Genomic DNA, 22,039 nt, shown 5'->3' with positions numbered 1-22,039 from the left:
ATGTTAAATGTTAAAATTTAATTTAAGAATTCAATGTTTTTAAATCTGATCTCAAAACTTTTAATGAATAGCTACTATATTTTTAATTTTGGCATTTCATCTGAATGTCAACATACAGTATGTGAGATTTAGTCGAAACAGTTTTGTGGTAAATCTGTACAATTTAGTTTCTCTAAATATATATATATATATATATATATATATATATATATATATATATATATATATATATATATATATATATGGACAGTTGCGATCAAAATTATTCAACCCCCTTGACTTGCAAGACAATTTGCTGTGGACGATAACATTTTATGAAATCAATTTAACAAAGGCATCAGTAAAGTATTAGAGAAAGTTTGTTAATACACTTTTAAGTGATTCTGAGAATGGAACATTGATGAATCATGATAAAATTCGAATTTGCTCTAAACATTCATGTTCAAAATTATTCAAGCCCTTTGTGCAGAATATTTTATTCTTTAAAATCACCAATAAACGCTGTCTGTAAGTGTTTAGAAGCTTCTGTCACCTCTCTACTACAGTCTTGGCCCATTCCACACCTGAAAAAGCTTTCAGATCACTGATAATCTTTGGTTTTCACATTGCCACTAAATTCAAATTCAACCAGATATTTGCAATGAGAATTAAGCCTGGAGACTGAACAGGCCACTAAAGTACATTCTATGACTGATCTCTGAACCAAGCTTCAGTTTTTGCACCAAAGGCATCACAATTCTTGTCAAAATGGCCTGACACTTTAAATAATCCATGATGTCCTTCATACAGTCATGATTTCTACTTCCTTCTACAGTAAAGAAACCCCATAACAGGACTGATCCACCTCCAAGTTTGAGGATGGAGATGGTGTTCTTCTGCTTATGAGCTTTGCCTGTTTTGCAGCAGACATACCGCTGATCCATGGGTCCAAAAAGTTCCAGTTTGGTCACATCACTCCATAAAACATTCCTCCAGAGCTCCACAGGTCTACACAAATTAATTTTATCAATTTCAAGTTGTCCTTTGTTGTTCTTGATCAAGATTGGTATTTATCAAGATGTCTCAACATGAAGGCCATACTTGTCTAGTGTTCTTCTTACACACTGCATTGAAATGGTTTTCCTCCTTTCATCGGGTCATCTTGCAAGTCATTGGCTTAACATTGCAGATTTTTCTCAGTTGCTCTGATTAAAAATGTTATGATATTGTGCTTTTTTTCTTCCACAACCTCAAAGGTTTTCTGGTTAAACACACTTTAAGCTAAGGAATAAGGCTGAGAGCTGTGTCTCTAGGAACTTTCAATGTCTTGGAAATCTTCATATAGCCTTAACCTTTCTAAAGTACTACGATATTTATCTCTTTAGCTTTTGTGAGATCTCTGTTGACATTTTTGCTACTCAACTTCAACACATGCATGAGCTAACTGTATGTGTAACAACTCAAGCTAATTCTGTTTTTAATAGAGTTTCTAAAGGCTAAATTGTGTTTTGAGACTGTTTTATTCCCCACCATGCAAATAAGTGATTTAAAAACAGCAAAGTTGAATAGGGGTTGAATAATTATGACCTAGCAGTATTATTAAAAAATCTTATAACTCAAAAGTATTACATTATATATTGACAAGATCACTTTTAATATGCCAGTGAACTGATACAATTTTTATTTTATCCTGGATCTTCAGAAAAGCTTGTATTTGTAAAGTACTGCAGTCTCTAGGGGGTTGAGTAATTTTGATTGCAACTGTATATAATAAAAATTGACAGTTCGCATTATGTTGGATTTTAAAGTTTTTTTGTTAATGAGGGATAAAATTAGATGCCCCACCCCAACCCAGAATTGGCACATAAGAACCCAGCTGGCATGTTGTTACATAAATGTAATACTTATCATTAGGAGTTATTATATTCTGTATTTTCATGTATTTCAGACACCTTCACTTTACATCAAAGCCTATAGGCTAATTCATTGCAATCATTAAATTTACATTCTATATTATGACACATGGGCAATTAAATATGTACATTAGTATCCTTGTTTATAAGTCAGAATAATTTTACCATTCATTACTTTTACTGGGATTCAGGACTGTAATTGGTTAGTCAATTATTAATCTAATTGTCAAAACAATGTTAAATCGAATATTAGATTTAGCATTTTGCATTAATAGCAATTTTTTAAAATATTGATGATTGTATCAAGTCATTTTACAATAAAATAAATTAAAATCAAATCTAAAAATAATTCTATTAGGCTGCTTGAGAAACATTTATCACTTTTGAAAAAAGTTGTTAATATTTTTGTGCAAACCGTTTACATTTTTTTCACCCAAGAAACTTTGATTGAATAGAAATCAAATCAAAACTTTGATTTGATGAATCCTTGCTTAAATAATATAATTTTATTTGACCACAAACCTTTGAACAGAGTTATACATGAACCTGAACTGTTGGAAAATATGTATTTTTCTCCCACTCCGAATAATATCAGAACTAAATGTGCTATATTTATAAATGCTTAACAGTCTTAACTGTATCTGAAGGTCAGTGAGAAGAAACAAATCTGATCATTTTATTTCCTCTTTATGCTTTCAAACATTAAACAATGGCCATTAAATATCATTAAACAAAGGCTTGAGTCCACGTGAAACTACAGCCAGGGCATCTGGTGCATTGGATAAAGAATCTGGGGCCTGTTTCATTAAACAAGTTCACAACAGGCCCGAGAATGTGTTCAGTGGTTTTCAGCGCTTTACTTTTTCATGACAGTCAAGATCTTCCATACATATCTGCAACGTTCAAGTTAGTGTAACTGACAAAAAACTGCTGCATTTACAATTCCTAATCTTACAGTTATATTCACTGTTTAGCATAGAAATAGTGCTTTCGATTTACTGTACAGGAGACACGGTAAAACAAATCGACGCTGTTTCACTGCGTTCGATTGGCTGTTCTTGGCATCACGTCATGTCCGGTGAATGCGGGCCAATGGCGGTACAGGAAGCGAGCGCCGACAGAGTCGTTTGTGTGTTATGAATACGCTTTCATTCATATTGAATTTTTGGGATTCGTAGTTACCTGTTGCTGGGATAATCGCAATCCTGCACCCAGGATAATAACGACTCGACACCGACGCAGGAACAGCGGCTACGCGTCATCATGTACCGCGGTTCTAGGCCGCACAGAGGCGGCTATCATCCCCCGCCGTCGCGTGGCTTCGGCTCTCGTCCTGGACCAGGCCCTCCCTCGGACCCTTACCGACGGCCGTCCCCGCGGAGGAGGTACTCACCAGCCGATGAATACCGAGGAGGGAGACCGCGAGGATACGGGGTATGACGCAAACAAAAACACCGCATTACACGGCTACATGCAGCGATTCAATAACACACTGTGATACACACTCATTACAAGTGCAAGTGGTTTTACCGTCGGACTTATATTACGGTAATACCGCGTTATTCTTTGGATTACCACGTAAATACCATTCCACGTGAAAATGGTATTAAAGTACTATGCATTCTCTTCTCATTCCAGTAACGTTACCTACTTGTTGCAATGTTATGTACTCTAATAAAAATAAATGCCTTGGTCTTACACCAATTTACCAGTAAAAAGTTTTTGAAGTTGAACAGCAAGATTTTTAAGAATTCTCTTCTGCTCACCAACATTAAAAAAGGGTTAAAAAATAACAAAAGCAGAAATTTGTGAAATATGTTTACTATTTCAAATAACTGCTTTCTATTTTCTGTAATTTATTCCTGCGATTTCAAAGCTGAATTTTAGCATAATTTCTCCTGTCACATGATCTTTCAGATATTCTGATTTGCTGCTCAAAAAAAAAAAAAAAAAAATTATTGTCATTGTTGAAAATGGCCAAGTATATATATATATATTTTTTTTTTTTAGATTTCTTTGATTAATAGAAATTTCAGAAATACAAATATTTCTAACATGTATGTCTTTATCATCACTTTTGATCAATAAAAGTATACATTTCTGTAATTTCATAGTTTAAGAATATATAATTGTTTAAATATAGTGACTCCAAGTGTTTTAATAGAATAGTGTATAATACTACAAAAGCTTTTCATTTCAGAAAAATGCTGATCTTTGTATTTTTCTATTCATCAAAGAATCCTGAAAATATTACTCAACTGTTTTAAATATTAATGATAATAATAATAATAATTAAACAATTATTGACATGCAAATCTGCATATTAGAATGATTTCTGAAGAATCATGTTACACAGAAGTCTAGAGTAATTTGCTGAAAATTCAGTTTTGTCATTACAGGAATAAATTACATGTTAAAATAGGCCTATATTCAAATAAAATCAAGTTATTTTAAATGGTAAACATGTTTTACAATATTACTCCTTTGGCTGTATTTTGGATCAAAAAATGCAGGATTGGTGAGCAGAAGAGAATTATATTTAAAACATTAAAAAAAATCTTACTGTCCAAAGACCTTTGACTGGTAGTGTACTTCTTGTAGATCGTATAGTTCCATGTATGAGTTAGTTATGTACCCATTTTCCTTAACAGAGCTATAGCCCATCACCTCCTCGTAGTGGGATCCCTGTTGATCACAGTCTGGTCATAACAGTGGGCAACGAGCTGACCCATCCAAGCGAAGCACCCTATGTCCGGTAAGAGTTTCAGCCTAGTGTTATAACAATATATTTACTCTTAAGATTGGAATACACTGTGACGCTGTAAAACATGGACCGATTTACAAAATCAATGCTGAAATGGTTGAGTAAAACTGACTAGGTATTACTACCAGACTTTCAGGTCTTTCTGAACACACAACGCATACAGTTACATGCATCTTGTTCCTTGGAGATGCATGATAAATTAAAAAAATATGTTCTGTAATAGTTTTAAAAGATCAAATATGTTTGTTATCCTACAAATGGATGGAATCATTGTCTGAAGGTGTAAAATTGGGAATTGGGAGTCCATCATGTGTATTTTTTTTTTTCACAAAAAATATAGTCAAGTCACCTTTATTTATATAGAACTTTAAACAAAAAAGGTTGCATCAAAGCAAAACATTCATTAGGAAAACAGTGTGTCACTAAAGCAAAATGACAGTTAAAGGCACTTTATCATTGAATTCATTGATGTCATCATCTCAGTTGAGTTTAAATAGTATCTGTGCAATCATTTCATATCGCTGTAAATGAAGTGACCCCAACTAAGCAAGCCAGAGGCGACAGCGGCTGGAGGAAAAAACCTTGGGAGAAACCAGGCTCAGTTGGGGGGCAGTTTTCCTCTGACCAGAAGAAACCAGCAGTGTAACTCCAGACTGCAGCAAAGTCAGATTGTGCAGAAGAATCATCTGTTTCCTGTGGTCTTGTCCTTGTGGTCATCTGAGACAAGGTCTTTACAGGGGATCTGTATTTGGGGCTCTAGTTGTCCTGGTCTACACAATATCGCGTTCATTATTGAAGGCGATTCATCTGCGAGAATGAACGTGATATTGCATAGCTTGTCAGTGATCTACGGCTCTGTCTATTAAGTGCACTCCACTTGAAAGCAGGTGATGACAATTTAGTGCTAATCACGGAACCAGATTTACTGACTAAATGTGCATGATTATATTGTTAGATATATCGCCCAGCCCTAGCGCCAAATACGAAAAGGATCTGCCATCTGCAGTTGATTTTGATATACTAGGTATTATCAAATTGCCTGAGTTTTGAGAACGCAGTAGACATGGAGGATTACAATATAATGAGCTCATTCAAATATTGAGTTGCTAAACCATTCAGGGCTTTATAAGTAATAAGCAGGATTTTAAAATCTATACGATGTTTGATAGGGAGCCAGTGCAGTATTGACAGGACCGGGCTAATATGGTCATACTTCCTGGTTCTAGTAAGAACTCTAGCATTTTGGACTAACTGGAGTTTGTTTACCAAGCGTGCAGAACAACCACCCAATAAAGCATTACAATAATCTAACAATTGAGGTCATAATTGCATGGATTAACTTTTCTGCATTTGATATTGAGAGCATAGGGCATAATTTAGATATATTTTTGAGATGGAAAAATGCAGTTTTACAAATGTTAGAATGTGGCCTTCTAAGGAAAGATTGCTATCAAATAGCACACCTAGGTTCCTAACTGATTACAAAGAATTGACAGAGCAGCCATCAAGTCTTAGACAATGTTACAATGTTACAATTATTACATGCAGAGTTTTTAGGTCCTATAATTAACACCTCTGTTTTTTTGCAGAAAAAGAAATTACTCCTTATCGAGTTGTTTATATCGACAATGCTTTCCGTTCGTTTTTCAAATTGGTGTGTTTCACCGGGCCGCAAAGAAATATAGAGCTGAGTATCATCAGCATAACAGTGAAAGCTAACACCATGTTTCCTGATGATATCCCCCAAGGGTAACTTGTAAAGTGTGAAGAGTAACGGCCCTAGCACTGAGCCTTGAGGTACTCCATAATGCACTTGTGATCGATATGATACCTCTTCATTCACTGGTACGAATTGATGGCGGTCATATAAGTACCATTTAAACCATGCTAATGCACTTCAATTAATGCCAACAAAGTGTTCAAGTCTATGCAAATGAATTTTGTGGTCAATACTGTTGAACGCAGCACTAATATCCAATAGCACTAATAGAGAGATACAACCACAAGACATGATTTGTAACTCTAAGGAGAGCAGTCTCCTTTACTATGATATGGTCTAAACCCTGACTGGAAATCCTCACAGATACCATTTTTCTCTAAGAAGGAATATAATTGTGAGGATACCACCTTTTCTAGAATCTTGGAAAGAAAAGGGAGATTCGAGAGAGGTCTATAAATAACTAGTTCTTTGGGGTCAAGTTTTTTTTTTTTTTTTTTCAAGAGAGGCTTAATAACAGCCAGTTTGAAGGTTTTGGGGACATATCCTAATGACAATGAGGAATTAATAATAGTCAGAAGAGGATCTATGACTTCTGGCAGCACCTCTTTTAGGAGCTTAGATGGTATAGGGTCTAACATGTTGTTGGTTTAGATGATTTAACAAGTTTATACAATTCTTCCTCTCCTATAGTAGAGAATGAGTGGAACTGTTCCTCAGGGGGTCTATAGTGCACTGTCTGATGTGATACTGTAGCTGACGGCTGAATGGTTACAATTTTATCTCCTAATAATTGATTTTAGAAGTAAAATAGTTCATAAAGTCATTACTGGTGTGATGTTTGGTAATGTAAACACTTGTTGATGCCTTATTTTCGTTAATTTAGCCACTGTATTGAATAAATACCTGGGGTTGTGTTTGTTTTCTTCTAAAGGAGCCAAAAAGTAATCTGATCTAGCAGGTTTTTATGTACGATAGGTTACTTTCCCTGCCACGACTGTAAATAAAAAGGCCTTTATAAGTCCATTGTGAGAATCAGGCTGATGGTGGTAAGTGTGACCACTCTGTTGATTTAAGAAAAAAAAAAAAAGTCTTATTTATATTTCACCTCATATTCATCAGATTTATGTTGGCTATCAGTGCCCTACTCTCTAGGTATTGGGGTCACCATTGGGAATAAGTGGATAGAAAAGCCCAAGACTGAGGGTGTAAAACAATGTTTTTTAAATACGTTTAATTTTAACAAACTTAATTGAGAAACAACTAGACCTACTTATATTTTGATGCCTGCCTCCAAGCAGTGAACATAATCTTAACTTAGTTAATAGTAGTTCTTGCTTAAAAGATTTGTTCTAGCTCTAATTCAAAATCAAAAGATTGGCAGTATTCTCTGATGGAGCATGCTTCATTCTTCGGGATGAGTGTTTTTTTAATTTTTATTATTATTATTACATAATACCATAACCCTTGAAGCTATCAAGTGAAATTATGGATGGATTTTGAGCTTGACTTGAGCCCATAGACACACTAGATATGCATTTATTTGTCCTTGTCCTTCAGTTGTGATTTATGATGTGATAATTTCTTTTGACAGAGATTATGCTGCTGGGGAATCACAGTATAAAAAGCCCCATTACTCTCCACGGAGGTCGAGCTATGATGGACACAGTGATAGAGGTTCGAGGAGGCGCAGTGTTAGTCGTGGCAGGAGCAGGGGGCGGAGTCGCAGTCCTGGCTATGGACGCAGCAAAAGTCGCCCGCGCAGCCGCAGCAGGAGTCGGAGCTACAGTCGGGGCAGGAGTCCTGAACGGGCAAAGAGCCGAGCGCGTAGCAAGAGCAGAACCCGTGGGAGGAGCTACAGTAGAAGTCGAAGCAGAAGCGGAAGTCGCAGTCGCAGACAGAGTAGGGCCAGGAGCAGGGCAAGGAGCAAGAGCCGGCCACGGAGTCGCAGTCGCGAAAGGAGCCGTAGCAGGGGGAGAAGCCGAGGACGGAGTCACGCTAGGAGCTGGAGCCGAAGCCCCAGTCGTAGTGGTAGCAGTAGCAGCAGCAGCTCCAGTAGGAGTCGCGACAGCAGCGTCAACCAGAGAGTCAAATCAGGTGAATCTAGGGTTGCGGAGGAGGACTTTTCTGAGCTGGAGAAGGCCAGACGACGTAAAGAAATCCAGGATATGCTTGTACAGCCTGCAAAGTCCATTTTGAAGAAAAGAATGGATTCTTCCGAGACTGATTCTCCCATGCTAGCACAGGTAACCACCTCTCATTATGTTTTGGGAAAGTAAATTCAAAAGCTGATAATATTTATTCTTCTCAACTTAAGACACTTAAAGGGGTCATCGGATGCCCGTTTTCCATAAGTTGATTTAATTTCTCAATGGTAATGTACAACAACCCTCATTTTACCTTGTCAAAAACAGATCTGTTCACAGCGACCAGTTTCGGGGCATGTTTCTTTAAATGCTAATGAGCTTTGCTAACCCCGCCCCTCTCTTCCATGGGGTAATGAGGTGTTCTCTAAACTGTTAACTTTAGCTGCATTTGTCATTGATAACTAGCAACATTATTAGGAAAGGTGATATTCAAAGATTCATAAAAAAAAAATTCTGGCCGGTTTTTGCTTAAAATACGCAATCGGCAAGTGTGCGTTTTCCGGAAGTGTGCTCGGGTGCACAGACTACATTGTAATCGTTCGCTATGTCATTTGTGTGGAAGTATTTCGAAATCTGTGCGCAGGACACAGGCAGCCGATCAGTACAGGAAGTGCAGAGCTACATATCTGAGGCACAGATAGCAGGAAGCGATCATCCGTTGGTTTACTGGCGCACAAATAAGAGTCCCTTTCCTGCGCACTGAAGCTGCGCGAGTGTTTACTGTATGGGTCCGCGCCCTGAACACACGTGGACCGTGAAGAGATGTTCAGATCAACTTCTCACGTGTTGGATTAGAAACGAAACGGACTAAACTGTGACAAAACTGAAATGTTTTTATTTTTTTATTAGAACTTGCATACACGTTTGAAAAGCCAGAAATAAACGTCAGTTCTGCATTAGGATGATTATTATTTTACCTTAAAATTACATAGACTTTATTTGATTTAAAAATCAACTGCTGTAGCACACTGACAAAAAGTGTTTCATTCATCCAATTAAAACATTTTAGGGTAATGATTCACATCTATATTTTTCATTGGCTCAAGTAAAAAAATATAGATGTGAATCATTACCCTAATTTTTTTTTTTTAATTGGATGAAAAAAAAAAAAACACTTTGCATCTTTGTTTTACTCGCACAAACATTATTTGATTTTTTACATTTTGGAAAATGTATTTATATAGCATACTTTTATTTAGTCTCACTGGTAAAGACCTTTTTTTTATTTAAAACCAAATTTAAAAACTAAAATACTGAATGCTAAATTAAGAAACATCTTATTGAATGTGTGTTGATTGTGTTGTTTGGACTGTAGAACTATGCAGTTGTTGCCTTTAATTTCACATGGTTACAGTTAATCTTTTAATTTAAGGCGAGTTTAATGTAGTTTCAACCCAATTCAAAAACAAAAGCTAAATGCTGATGTCTGTACCATCTATGTATTGAATGAAGGCTACTTATTGTGCAGTTACTGCTGTTAATTTCAGATGCTTACAGTTATTGTTTTCAATAGCCAAAAGCAAGTTTGGCCTATTAAATACCAAATATCTTGTTTATGCACACTTTCCTTCTTTCTTGTTTGTTGCTTAAAAGATAAAAAAAAAAAATATCGGAAATCGGTATCGGAATCGGCCAGTTTGTTTGTAAAAAATCGGTATCAGAATCGGCCATGAAAAATCATGATCGGTGCATCCCTAGTTTCAAGCGAGGTTGCCACTTACTTTGAACCCTGTTCCTGGCTTACAAGCTGATAGCGCTGCGAGCTGGTGCAGCACTGTTTAATACATGCAATTCGTGCATGTGTTAGAAAACAATCCTCTGCAGTTTATTTACTAAACCTTTGAGGCCATTTTGGAGTTCCACACTACCGATGTGTTTGCTGCGTTAGTGCACGCCTCTTTTTAATCATGTCACGTCATGGTTCAGTACAATTTAGTCGGGGGAATAATTTAGCTTCCCGAACATTCGGTGCATCCCTAGTTTTTAGTTGGCCTACAGAGCTGAGAAAGTCATTCCATTGACTTTCATTCATTCCTGTGCAACATGCTTATTTTGCCTCTTCGAAGTCTAGTGTCACCACTGCTTAAGCTGATATTTAATTGGCTTTATTTTTTAAAAAGTAAAGAATGATGCTAGTGTCCCTAATGCACATTTAATCAATGTATTTCAGAATAGTGATTCCCCTCGAGGAAATCCAGATGGTGGTCTTTCACATGAGGCTGAACAGCTTCTCTGTGCACTGTCCAAAACCATGGATTCAGACTTGTTAGCATCCATGCTGAGTAAAAGCTCTGATAGTGGTGTTCTCGAAGAGCTGATTAATAAGATCCAACCAGCCAGTGAGGGTGGAAGTGACCTGCTTCTCCCTCACGAGAAGGGAAGACAGGAGAGATCGGACCTTACACAGTTCCTTGGAATGATAGCCCAGGTTGCCCAGCCACAGAATTTAAAAAAGAGTCATCCAGATATTGAAGATGAGGAGAAGTTCCTCTATGGGGACGAAGAAGAAGAGGGCAATGAGGTGACACCAACAAATTCCAACTTTCCAGGCACAAGTTACCCACAGTCTTGTAATATGCAGATAAGAGAACCTTACACATTTGGCAGTCCTGCAGACAATTTGATGATCCATTCACATAGAGACAGTCGGCAGGCAGACAGGCATCATCCTTCGGCCACACCTGAGGTACTTGCAAAGGAAGGACCTAATGACTTCCCACCTGGCGTTGGGCCACAGGATGTAACGGTGAGGAAGGAGGTAGAGGAATATGAGAAGATACAAGACTTGCTGAAAACAATTGGCTTGGACTTGGGTGTGGCTGAGATAAGCAAGATGGCCGCTAGGACACAAGCGCGTGTGCACGGTAACACTTCTGTGAAGACACCAACTCGTCGGCATTCAGATAAAAAGCACCGGAGCCATAGCAGGAGTTCCAGCAGCAGTAGCAGCAGGAGCTCCAGTCGCAGTCGGAGTAGCAGCCGAAGTAGAAGCAGAAGTCATCGAAGCCAAAGTGGCAGTTTAGGCCACACTTCAAGTCGCAGCAAGAAAAAGCCAGTTTCCCCGGAAAAAACCTCTCCACTCCCACATAATCAGAACAAGAAAGAGGCTAAACCTGCCATTGCTCAACCAGAAAGCAGCTGGCCTACGACGCCCACTGTGGGTCCCGGGTCACAGACATATGCCTCCCAACCCAGCCTCCTGACACATCCCATGCCCCGATACCCTGGGCCACCTCCACATGGGGCAATGCCATCTGACTATCCACCACGAGGTTATGATCCCTATGGCAATTATGTTCCATATATGCCTCCGGGATGGCCGATGTACCCACCCCCAGGTATGCCGGTACCTCCTCCCAGTCCAGTGGATCCCTACAGCCACCCTAACATTGAGCGACCCTTTCTTAAAGTCATCAAACCTTTTCCGAATGAGAGTAAAGGCGATGATCAGAAAGGTTAGTGAACTTTTAAGATATATTATTCATAAAGAAGAATAGGTTAAAGAAAAAAGTATTTTGGCATTATGTATTTAACCTTATGTTGGTGCAGTTGATCAAAGTAGAATTCTTTGTTCCATTCTGTATAGTGAGAGTTCATGGTGACCATGTCTGAAAGCTCCTCGAAGAACCACAAAAGATTGTAAACGCAGCATAAAGCAGTCTGTATAACTCCCTCTATGCTATGGTTCAGATTTACTTAATAAAAAATGCAATTGGAATGCCTTTTGCAATTTCAGAAAAAATTGACATCGCACAAATTAAAGAACAGATAATTTCCGTAATAAATGAAATCTACCAAGAGCAGTGCAAGTTCACAAACAAGCAGATTAAATTATAAAAAATGTAGCTTCCTTGAGCTTCACAGACATGGTCCCAATGAATAATGCAGAAAAAAAAAGCTATGCAAAGATTGTTTAAAATCCTTTTGTGTTCCATGGAAGAATGTAATCATGGTTTCAGAATGAAAAGACGGAGTAAATACTAATAGATTTTTTGGGTTATTTATACTTTGCTCATCACAGTTTACCAACATGATTTGATTTATCCTTTCAGCACCCCCTAAATCAGAATCTGTGGCCTCTAAAATGATCACCAGTGGCATTCAGAGGAAAGAAATGGAAGATAAGAATACTGCTAGCCAAAAACAAAAGGTAACTGCAAGAGATTTGATGGGTCATCTAAAAATTGTTGTTTCAGCTATAAAGCAAAAGCTTTGTCCAAAAATTGTATTTGTAGAGTTGAGAATCAAAAACTGGTTCTTGTTGCATTTTTTTTTTTTTTCAACATCTTGAACATCTACAGTCTTTACAATTTTCTTTTGTACATTTCGGGGGGAAATAAGGAAGTGGAATCAGAAGCACAATTGTTAAATTCATCAGGATTGCCATTCCTTTGTTTTTGGCGATGAAGAAATTTAAGGCCCAAATTAAATTCTGTCTCAGGTCATGGAAGAGCTTGCAAAGCTAAAAAAGGAGAAAGACGTGCGACACAAGAGGAAAGAAAACCTCTTAAGGGATGTGGAGACATTGAGAAAGCAGCAAGGTATTGCCCTCTTAGTGTTTTCTTTATAAATATGCAAGGGTTCACTGTATTATAAAGTGATTGATTTGTCCTTTAGGGGAGCTTCTTCGAAAGAAGCGAAGAGAGAAGGATGGACACAAGGACCCTGTCCTCATCGAGCTCGGTCAGCTCCAAGAAGATGCAATGGCCCAAATCTCTAAATTACGTGCTGAACAGAGAGAGGCAGATCAAAAATATGAAGAGCTGAGCAAAGTGGCTCTTATTCTTGGTATAGACTACAAAGTCTCGAAGATCTCTGGGGACTATGTGCAGCAGCCCCTTCAGAGTAAGAAGGAGTCAGCCAGAAGCCCAGAGAAATCAGGGGCCAAAACCAGCACCTCATGCAATAAGGTAGAGTTGCTAATTCTGTTACAGGAAAGGTACTTGTGCTTGATTGGCTTTTTCATTGTTCAGAATTACTGCCACTTTTTCTAGTGGCATTTAAATCTTCACTGTGATTCCTCAAAATATTGAAATAACTTACATTAATAATTTTTAAATAGTTTTTTTTTCTCAGTAAAAATCCCCCCCCCCACCAAAAGAAAAGAAAATCAAATACATATTTAAAACAATCTTCACTCTCATGAGAGTCATTTCAGCTTATTCAGTAGACTATTTTATTTTACAAAGAGGGTCATGGTCAAATTGCAATTGGTTCTCTTGAAACATTATTGGTTACTATTTTTACACCTTTGATCGAATCAGGGCATCTTACTAACTGTGAGCAACATAATGCTATATTTTGATTATTAAGATCAATATTCCTGTAGTTCAGTTTAATCATGCTGCATGCCATTGCAGATCTGTGGAAGGATCCTAAGGAGTAACATAAAAAAAAAAAAAAACATGCACTGCAGGAGTTACTTTTAGAGAGTATTAGAATATGCTTGCCTTTGGTTCTGGCACTTAAATGCTTCCTTTGAGATTAAACAGAATAACATGCTGCTTTTTTCTGGATTAAATCATCTTTTGTGGCTCTTTCAGCTAGGAATAAAATCCACACAGACCAGAATGCAGCATTTTGAGTATAGTACATTTCTAGAGTTGTAAGCCACCTGAGACACTTTGTGTACTCCTGGTGGTGTCACAGCGCACCACAGTTGCAAAAACAATAAAATGTCAATTGGGGCCACAAATTAAAATTTGTCCGTCTTCTACTTGCCCTCGAAGCATCCCAGGTTTATTTGACTTTCTTCATTCAGAATAATCCAATCAAAGTTATATTAAATATTGTCCTTGCTCTTTGAAACCTTTCAGTGGGGGTAGCACAGGTGTTTGTTGTCAACAGAAGTGAAATAAAGTGCACACATCTATAATAAAACATACCCCAAATGGCTCCGGGTGATGAATAAAGGCCCCCTGTAACGAATCCACGCGTTATTGTAATATTAATATCCAGAAAAATGTCATAAGATTTTGAAATAAGCTAAGAGGAGACTGGTTTTCTTTTGCTAAAGTAAGGAAACGTTGCTCCTTCATTTCCCAGAGGTGAGTGCACGTCACATATCTTCCGTATCCCACAGTCAGCAGAAGTGAGAAAAAAAAAAGTGTTTATTACATTTGAAATCTGGATATTTATCTTACAAATCTCATGGATTGGTTACAGAGGGCCTTCATTAATCCACCAGAGCCGTGTGAAGGATATTTTATTACATATGCGTACACTTTATTTCATGTCTTCTGAGCTGTTGACAACAAACACCCGCTTACCCCCATTGAAAGGCTTGGAAGAGCAAGGGCAATATTTAATATAACTCTGATTGGATTATTCTGAAAGAGGAAAGTCACATACACCTAGGATGCTTCTCGGGTGAGTAGAAGATGGATGAATTTTCATTCTCGGGTGAACTAACTCTTTAAGAATTTGTGGCCCCAATATATTTATTGGTTGTCCCTATTTACTAATTTGTTCTCTTGTTTTATTTAAGTCGTGGCCATAATTTACTAATTTGTTTCCATGTAAATCATGGCTACGATTAACTAAACTGGAAGTTTGTAATTCTTATACAGGACATCAGCAACTTCTGTTTAATTATAATAGCATTCTAGCGTAAAAGCGTAGAATTGTTTCATCATAATTGTTTTATGTTTGCACATAAAGTATAAACTAGTCTCTAAATTCTTTATTATTGGCATCACAATTGGCATTGATTTTAAGGGATCTATATATATATGTATATATGTTACATTTATTACTTTAGTTTAAAAAAAAAAAAACAATCGAAAGATATTCGCTGCCAAAGTTTTTTGATATCTTGAAATGTCTTATGAGTAAGATTTTATTGTAATGGCGCTCGATGATTTTATAGATGATTTTTATGTATATGAAATAAAAGCCATTCTCATTTTAAAACCATTAGTTTTATAGAAGTCAAATAATTCAGGTATTAAACCCATGGGTAACTTCTCCTCGACTGGAAAACAGATGGCCTATTTTGAAAAGGTAAGTCGTCTTTGACAATCTTTAATGATTGGCAATAGGATTGTTTTTTTGAAAAGCTTTTTTTTCATTCAACTAAAAATAGATACCTCTATAGTATTTAATTCAGCTTGCTTATTCACTTTTACTTATGTATTTTTTGTACTGCCTAAATCTAGGTAGCCTCCTCAAAATCAAGAGCATCTCCTGAAAAACCCAAGTCGTCTCCTCCCTCGAGCGGCCATTCCCTGGACACTGCTGCCGAGCAGTTCGAGTACTATGACGCAGGAAACCACTGGTGTAAAAACTGCAATGTTACCAGTGGTTCAATGTTCGATTATTTCATGCATTTGCACAGCAAAACCCATAGGAAGGTATGTGTACTAATATATGAAATCCAAATTTTTTTTGGTTTATGAATGCTGCGTTTATTTCTGCCAATCATATCTCTGCTTCAATCAGCAATTGTTGTTCTCTAGACTCTAGATCCTTATGACAGACCTTGGGCAAAATCAGAGAGTGAAAAGAAACCCCCTGCTGGAAAGAGGACCTCAAAGCCAGCCAAAGGTAAACCACATCTTTATGAAATTTGATTGCTAATCAGAAAACACATTCATTTTGTTTAAGCTAAAGCAATTAATTTTGTTTTAACACATGCACCTTTTAAGGATTTGGAATAATTAAATGGAATGTTAATTGCAGTGTTCTAAACTGTGCTTTTCTTGCAGTTCTTCCTTTTTGGTAGAGATTCAATGATTGCAGTTTTCTTGGCCGATTCCGATTTCAGATTTTTTTGAAGTGTGGCCTGCCGATACCGATTTTTACAAATTTTTGCCGATTCTGTTTTTCTTTCTAAGAACTACATTTGACAGCATATACAAACTAATTATTATTATTTATTTTTTTATACATCGAATAATATGATTAACCATTCCAATTACCCCAATCTGGAATAAGTTACAGATTTTCTCTCACTTAACTCTCAAAATAAAGTGCTCTGTGACTGGAAAGAGGAAGAAATAATTAAAGGGATACTCCACCCCAAAATGTAATTTTTGTCATTAATCTCTTACCCTCATGTCGTTCCAAACCCATAAAAGCTTTGTTCGTCTTGCATGCTTTTCAATTAGTTCAGTAATTAAAACAGAATTTTTACCATTTAAATAAAATTTGTATTAACAAACTATATCTTTCCACTGCTGAGGAAACAGAAGCTGGATCCAAAATGGTATTAGATGCATTTAAAGAGACCGTTTGATGAAGATGAGGTGCCATAATTGCATTTACACTGCAGAATTTCAAATGCATAAATGATTTTTATAAGATTACATTTTTTACATATTTTTTTAAGCGTACAATTTTTTTTTTAAGTTACCAGCCATCAAAACCTTTACACATTACTGGTAAATGTATTTAATTTTGTGCTGTATTCTTTAATTTAGGCTCTGAGTTCTTGATCCCTGTAAGGGGATTCTTCTGCCAGTTATGTGAAGAGTTTTTTGGTGATCCCATTTGTGCTGAGGCCCATGTCACCTGCCATGCTCACAATGAGAAATACAAGGTAAATATCACACAATATTCATTATAAATGTAAGTTAATAAAAAATTATACATTTACTTATAATTTGTTTTGACCAGATGTAATCGTCTCATGTGCATTCATTTAAACAGGCAAAAATGTATGAAAATCCCCTCTATGAACAAAGGAGGAACCTGGACCGTCAGGCTGGCTTGGAGAGCCAGAAGAGTTCAGATCACAAACGAAAACGTGAAGACGACGAACAGGATGATATGAAGAAATCCAAACACAAGAAAGGAAAAATGTCAAACAATAAAGTGGAAACAAAACCACAGTACAGCAAGGAAGAGGCTTATAAAAATATCAAAGAGAGCGAGAATAAACTCAAGGAGAAATACAAGAAAGAGGACATGGATAAACAGAAATACAAGGAGGATGATGAAAGAGTTGAAATAAAAAAGGAAGAGGATGAAAGACCTAGGTACAAAAAAGATGATGATGAGCGGAACCGCTTCAGAAAAGAAGAGGAATACACGTATAGGTACAAAAAGGAGGAAGGGGAGAGATCCAGGTATGAAGAGGACAGATTTAGAAACCGAGACGATGATGATGAACACTATCGATATAGAGAAGAGGATGACCGATATCGATTTAGAAAGGAAGATGACAAAGGCAGATATAGTAGAGAAGAGGAGAAGCCCAAGTATGGCAGAGAAGATGATAAGAAGTACAAATACACTCAGGAGGTCGAAGAGAAGAAGTCAAAATACAAAGATGAAGACTGGGGGAAGTGGCCAAAATCAAAGTGGGACGAGGACCAAGACAGTAACGGAAAATATGAAAAAAAGGAAGACAAAACTCCGCACCAAAAGGGCAAGGCTGGTTATTCCAAAGATGACAAGGAGAGCACGGGAAAGTTGATTGCTAAAAATGGCAAATCAGAATCAGAGAAACCCAGCGAGCCTCCTAAAATATTTTGTGGTCCAAGTCCCGCCTTGCTTGCTAAACTTCGCAAGAAGAACGAGGAAGCTACTGCTCGGCCTGGCTTTGGAAAGTTTGGTCTGAAAAAGACACAGAAGACCGCACTAGAGAAAGAGGCTGAGAGGATGGCGGCACAATTCTTAAAGGAAGATGAAGAGGGAATGCCTTCTGAAATGGCAGAAAACAAGGACGCTGAGCTAGATCCTTTTTCCAAGTCTATAGCTGCTGCAAAGTCCATTGCTATCAAATTGACAGGAAAGGCTTTACTGCCCCCCTCAGGTCCATGGCTAGCATACAATGAGAGTAAAACTAATCCTAATTTACCTCCTCCCTCATCTCCCATGGTTATTAGGAAGTCTTACACAGCTGTTCAAAATAAACCAACACCATTTGTTAACAAATCTCCTGCGCCTATAATAGGAGCTCAGAAGAGCCCAACATTGTCAGCAGACCTCATCTCGAAGGCATTTAGTGGAGAAGAGGTGCAATTAAAACAAACAAAGGATACACCTGCAAACCCTGTAGATATCTTCAGCATATCTGAACCGGTTCCGTCTCCCACTGCTGCGCCAAAAATGGTAAATTCCAGCCAGATGAAACCTGTTACTCCCAGTCAAAGTGTTTTTACTCTCAAGTCTGATGTGGCTGCTCCCGGAGTGCCTGAGGAGGAGCAGAACCTCACCGTAATCCTTCGTCCTCCTCCTCAGCTTTCTTCTAATGCCAGAGACCCGCCCCCTAAAACTGTAAAGCCAAAGACAACTCTTGCAGCAGGAAAAGCACAAGATTTGTTTGACATTTTCTACAGTGGCAGTGCAGCAGCTAAAACCTCTATCGGTGGCAGTGTTGGTGATAAATATATCTCTGGATTAGCTCCTCAAGACATTGGCTCAACCTGCAGAGCGTCCAGCAATAAAGACAAAAATGTTAGTGATGTGAGCCAGAGCAAAGAACCTCTCAAGGATGATGACTCGAAAGTTCCCCTGAGAGAAGAACCTTTCAAGAACGCAGAGTTGGGAGTTGCCCAGAAAGAACTCCCTAAGAATGAGGACTCGACAGTTACTCTGAGAGAAAAACCTCTCAAGAATGAAGAGTCAGTAGTTGCCCAAAAAGAACCCCCCAAGAATGAGGTCTCAAGTCCTGCCCAGAGAGAGGATTTCCCCAAGAAAGAAGACTCTGAGGTTGTCCAGACAGAAAAAATCCCTACGAATGAGGAGTCAAATATTGCCCAGAGAGAGGAATTTCCTAAGAACAAGGACTTAGATTTTGAAAAAGCCTTTGAGGATGCCATCTTAAAACCTGACCTTCCAAATGAAGATCATGCAAAAGAGGAACATTTTGATGATCAACAAGCTCTCAAATCTATTGAAATCTCTGTGGGTGATATAACTGTAATGGAAGTAGATAGTCAAGACACAATGCAGACCAATAATGAAGAGGAAAACCCTCTGGAATCTGAGGAACCCATGTCATTCTCTCCTCTTCCTGGTTCTTTCACTGAGCAACTGAACTTGGACACATTTGAATTCAATTTTGAGACTTTGTAAAGGACCTTCAAAGAGAAGGTTTAGGGATGTACATGATGCCTCAGAATGTAAATAAGTGATTTTGAAGTATTCTTTGTATTTGCTTTACCCAGTTAGAATGTTTCATGTCTATTCTTAACCTTTTGGCAGGTTATGCCAGTGAAAACGTGGACTGAAAAGCATTCATTCTGAAGTGGGTGCTGGGGAAGGAATCCCTCTAAGAAAATGAGAACTTTCATCAAGTAATGAACCCTTAGTATATGTAAAAGTTTTGCTATATTGTCAAATGCACCTGGTGTTGAGCTACTTGTTTCCTTATTTTGTTTCCAGCAGAAACCATTCCTTTTTCCCAAAGGTAATGTAAAACATATAATGAATACGATGTGTATTAAACATTTAAGTCTTTAAAGGCATTTGCTCTGTTCGTTCCATTTAAATAAATGAAGATATTTTAATGCAGGAGCCAGAAAGATCCAGGCTCAGAGAAGAGAAATGGTGTGGAGTTCATGCTTCAAGGACATATGCGTTCACAACTCTGGCCAGAAAATGTGATGCTTGGCCTCTGTAGTTTTTTCTTTTACACTGTACTCTGTATTGGTGTCTTTTCTTTCCTGTTTCAGTTTTTTTAAGTAGTAATGTTGTGTTATAATGTTCACATTGCTACCATGCTACTTTAGCATCTACAGATAGTTGGTGTAATTGCACATGTTCTGTGCTAGCTCAAATAAATCACAGTAACCCTGTTTTTGCCTCTTACTGATAAGCTTATTACTGCTGGTATTAGACTTTTTTTAATGTTTTGCACACATTGGACCTCATTCATAAAACAGGTGCATTTTTTGTGTAAATCATTCATAAAACTTTTCTTTTAGGTACTTGGCCACACTGAGTGAAGCGGTTTGCGTAAGCATGGTTTTATGAACGTTATATACAAGTTCATTATGTTGGTGTTTCATGAATGAGGCACACTGCAGGGTGTATTTATTTGCATGTACATCAAATATGATTGCAAGTAAAATTGCTAGTTTTATTACAAATTAAAAACGAATATGAGATTACTGAACTTGTATTACTAGTATTTGTAATTGTGCATTATACACAAGTAGTTTTTATATACAGTGCCACTTGTAAGTTTGTGAACCTCTTGCAGAATACAGTATGTGAAAAGTAATTTTAACAAAATAAGAAGCATCATACAAAATGCATGTAATTTTTCTTAAGTACTGTCCTGAGCAAAATATTTTACTTAAGTTTACATTTAGTCCACAAGACTAAAAATTATTAAAATAACCCCATTAAAAATAATACTTCATACTGTGTGGTTACCCGGATGATCCGTTCTGGACGGTTAAACTGAGCACTGTCCTGCAGGAATCTTCAGTTTTCCATCTTTTGTATATTTTAACCCTTTCTAGCAGTGACTTTATGATTTTTGAGATCCATCTTTTCACACTGAGGACAATTGAGGGACTCAAACACAACTATTAAAAAAGGTTCAAACATTCTCTGATCCTCATAAAGGAAATCCGATGCATTAAGAGCCAGGGGGTGAAAACTTTTTGAATTTGAAGATCAAGGTAAATTTTACTTAATTTGTTTTCCAGGAAACATGCAAGTGCGTTATCTTCTGTTGCAGCACTAAATGGAAAAAAGTTATATTCTTCATCTTCATCCTGTTCGAAAGTTTTCACCCCCGGCTCTTAAAGGGGTCATATGATGTTGCTAAAAAGAACATTGTGTTTATGCGGTTTATGCCCCACCTTGCTGAAAACTCATTCTGAAAACAGAGATGTACTCTGATTGGCCAACTATTCAGTGCGTTGTGATTGGCTGAGTACCTCAAACATGTGACAGAAATGTTACACCCCTTACCATACTATGATGACGTGTCCCCAGTAAACTAGTAAAACCGATTATAAACAAGACATTTGCTGCAATCATTGGGGACATAATTACTGATTATAATGATTTATACTGTCTTTTTACGCACTGTGTTGTGTATCGCGCTGCGTAAACAAAATCACGTCTGTATTTGTGATCAGAGAAATGACAAAACAACAAGCGCTACTCTACACTGCTCAAAACTTGCGCATTAATTATCAGTGGCTAATCCTTTACATATGTAAATGTACTTACAGGCTGTCAGTGAGAAGTATGAGAAATATTCACATCTGAATATTTGGGTTGAACTGTTCTGGAACGATGTTGTGAATACAACTTAACCACTGATTTCTAGTTTTGTCCTCTTTTGGAAGACCAAAAGCTTTCACAACGAAACCCACAGCGTCTCCACGACATGGCAACAACAACAATACTACAGCAAGAATCGAAGTAGCGCCTTCTTTCTTTGCATAAACACTTGGGCGGCGTTATGCAAATATTCTGTAGAAATGTGGGGGCATGTTAAAACGAGCCGTTTTAGGAGGCTGTGGTTGACACTTAACTTTTATAAAGAATATCTCTTTGAATTTGAGACGACTTTTTAGTCTTTGCAACTTTACAGATTTTCTTTATGCAC

The 22,039-nt window shown here is 37.5% G+C and overlaps 1 protein-coding gene across 11 annotated transcripts; it reads left to right on the top strand.

The window, feature by feature from the left end:
- The first annotated feature begins 2,947 nt into the window (after window positions 1–2,947).
- Window positions 2,948–20,264, top strand: LOC127969896 (zinc finger protein 318). 11 transcript variants are annotated; one of them, XR_008156401.1, is made up of 14 exons: window positions 2,948–3,326; window positions 4,544–4,647; window positions 7,968–8,619; window positions 10,691–11,975; window positions 12,573–12,670; window positions 12,962–13,061; window positions 13,138–13,430; window positions 15,678–15,872; window positions 15,978–16,065; window positions 16,941–17,059; window positions 17,170–19,589; window positions 19,672–19,763; window positions 19,855–19,876; window positions 19,982–20,264. XR_008156401.1 is itself a non-coding variant. In XM_052572038.1 (12 exons), the coding sequence occupies exons 1-11, from the start codon at window positions 3,156–3,158 to the stop codon at window positions 19,540–19,542; spliced, it is 5,478 nt and encodes a 1,825-aa protein (XP_052427998.1). In that variant the 5' UTR covers window positions 2,948–3,155; the 3' UTR covers window positions 19,543–19,589; window positions 19,672–20,264. The 11 variants fall into 11 exon arrangements, 2 of the variants coding, with proteins under 2 accessions (XP_052427998.1, XP_052427997.1); XR_008156400.1 differs by having other exon boundaries at window positions 19,852–19,876; XR_008156399.1 differs by having other exon boundaries at window positions 19,855–20,264.
- Window positions 20,265–22,039: the final 1,775 nt, after the last annotated feature.

Source organism: Carassius gibelio, chromosome B13, assembly GCF_023724105.1.
Source record: "Carassius gibelio isolate Cgi1373 ecotype wild population from Czech Republic chromosome B13, carGib1.2-hapl.c, whole genome shotgun sequence".
NCBI classification, from domain to species: Eukaryota; Metazoa; Chordata; class Actinopteri; order Cypriniformes; family Cyprinidae; genus Carassius; species Carassius gibelio.
Note: the sequence above shows the minus strand (reverse complement) of the source record. Positions and strands in the feature narration are given on the sequence as shown.

Excerpts from the sequence above, each read along its gene's own strand:
- LOC127969896 (XM_052572038.1), top strand. The coding sequence starts at position 3,156 with ATGTACCGCGGTTCTAGGCCGCACAGAGGCGGCTATCATCCCCCGCCG. Across the intron at positions 4,648-7,967 it reads AGCGAAGCACCCTATGTCCG|AGATTATGCTGCTGGGGAAT; the intron begins GTAAGAGTTTCA and ends TTCTTTTGACAG. Across the intron at positions 16,066-16,940 it reads GACCTCAAAGCCAGCCAAAG|GCTCTGAGTTCTTGATCCCT; the intron begins GTAAACCACATC and ends TCTTTAATTTAG.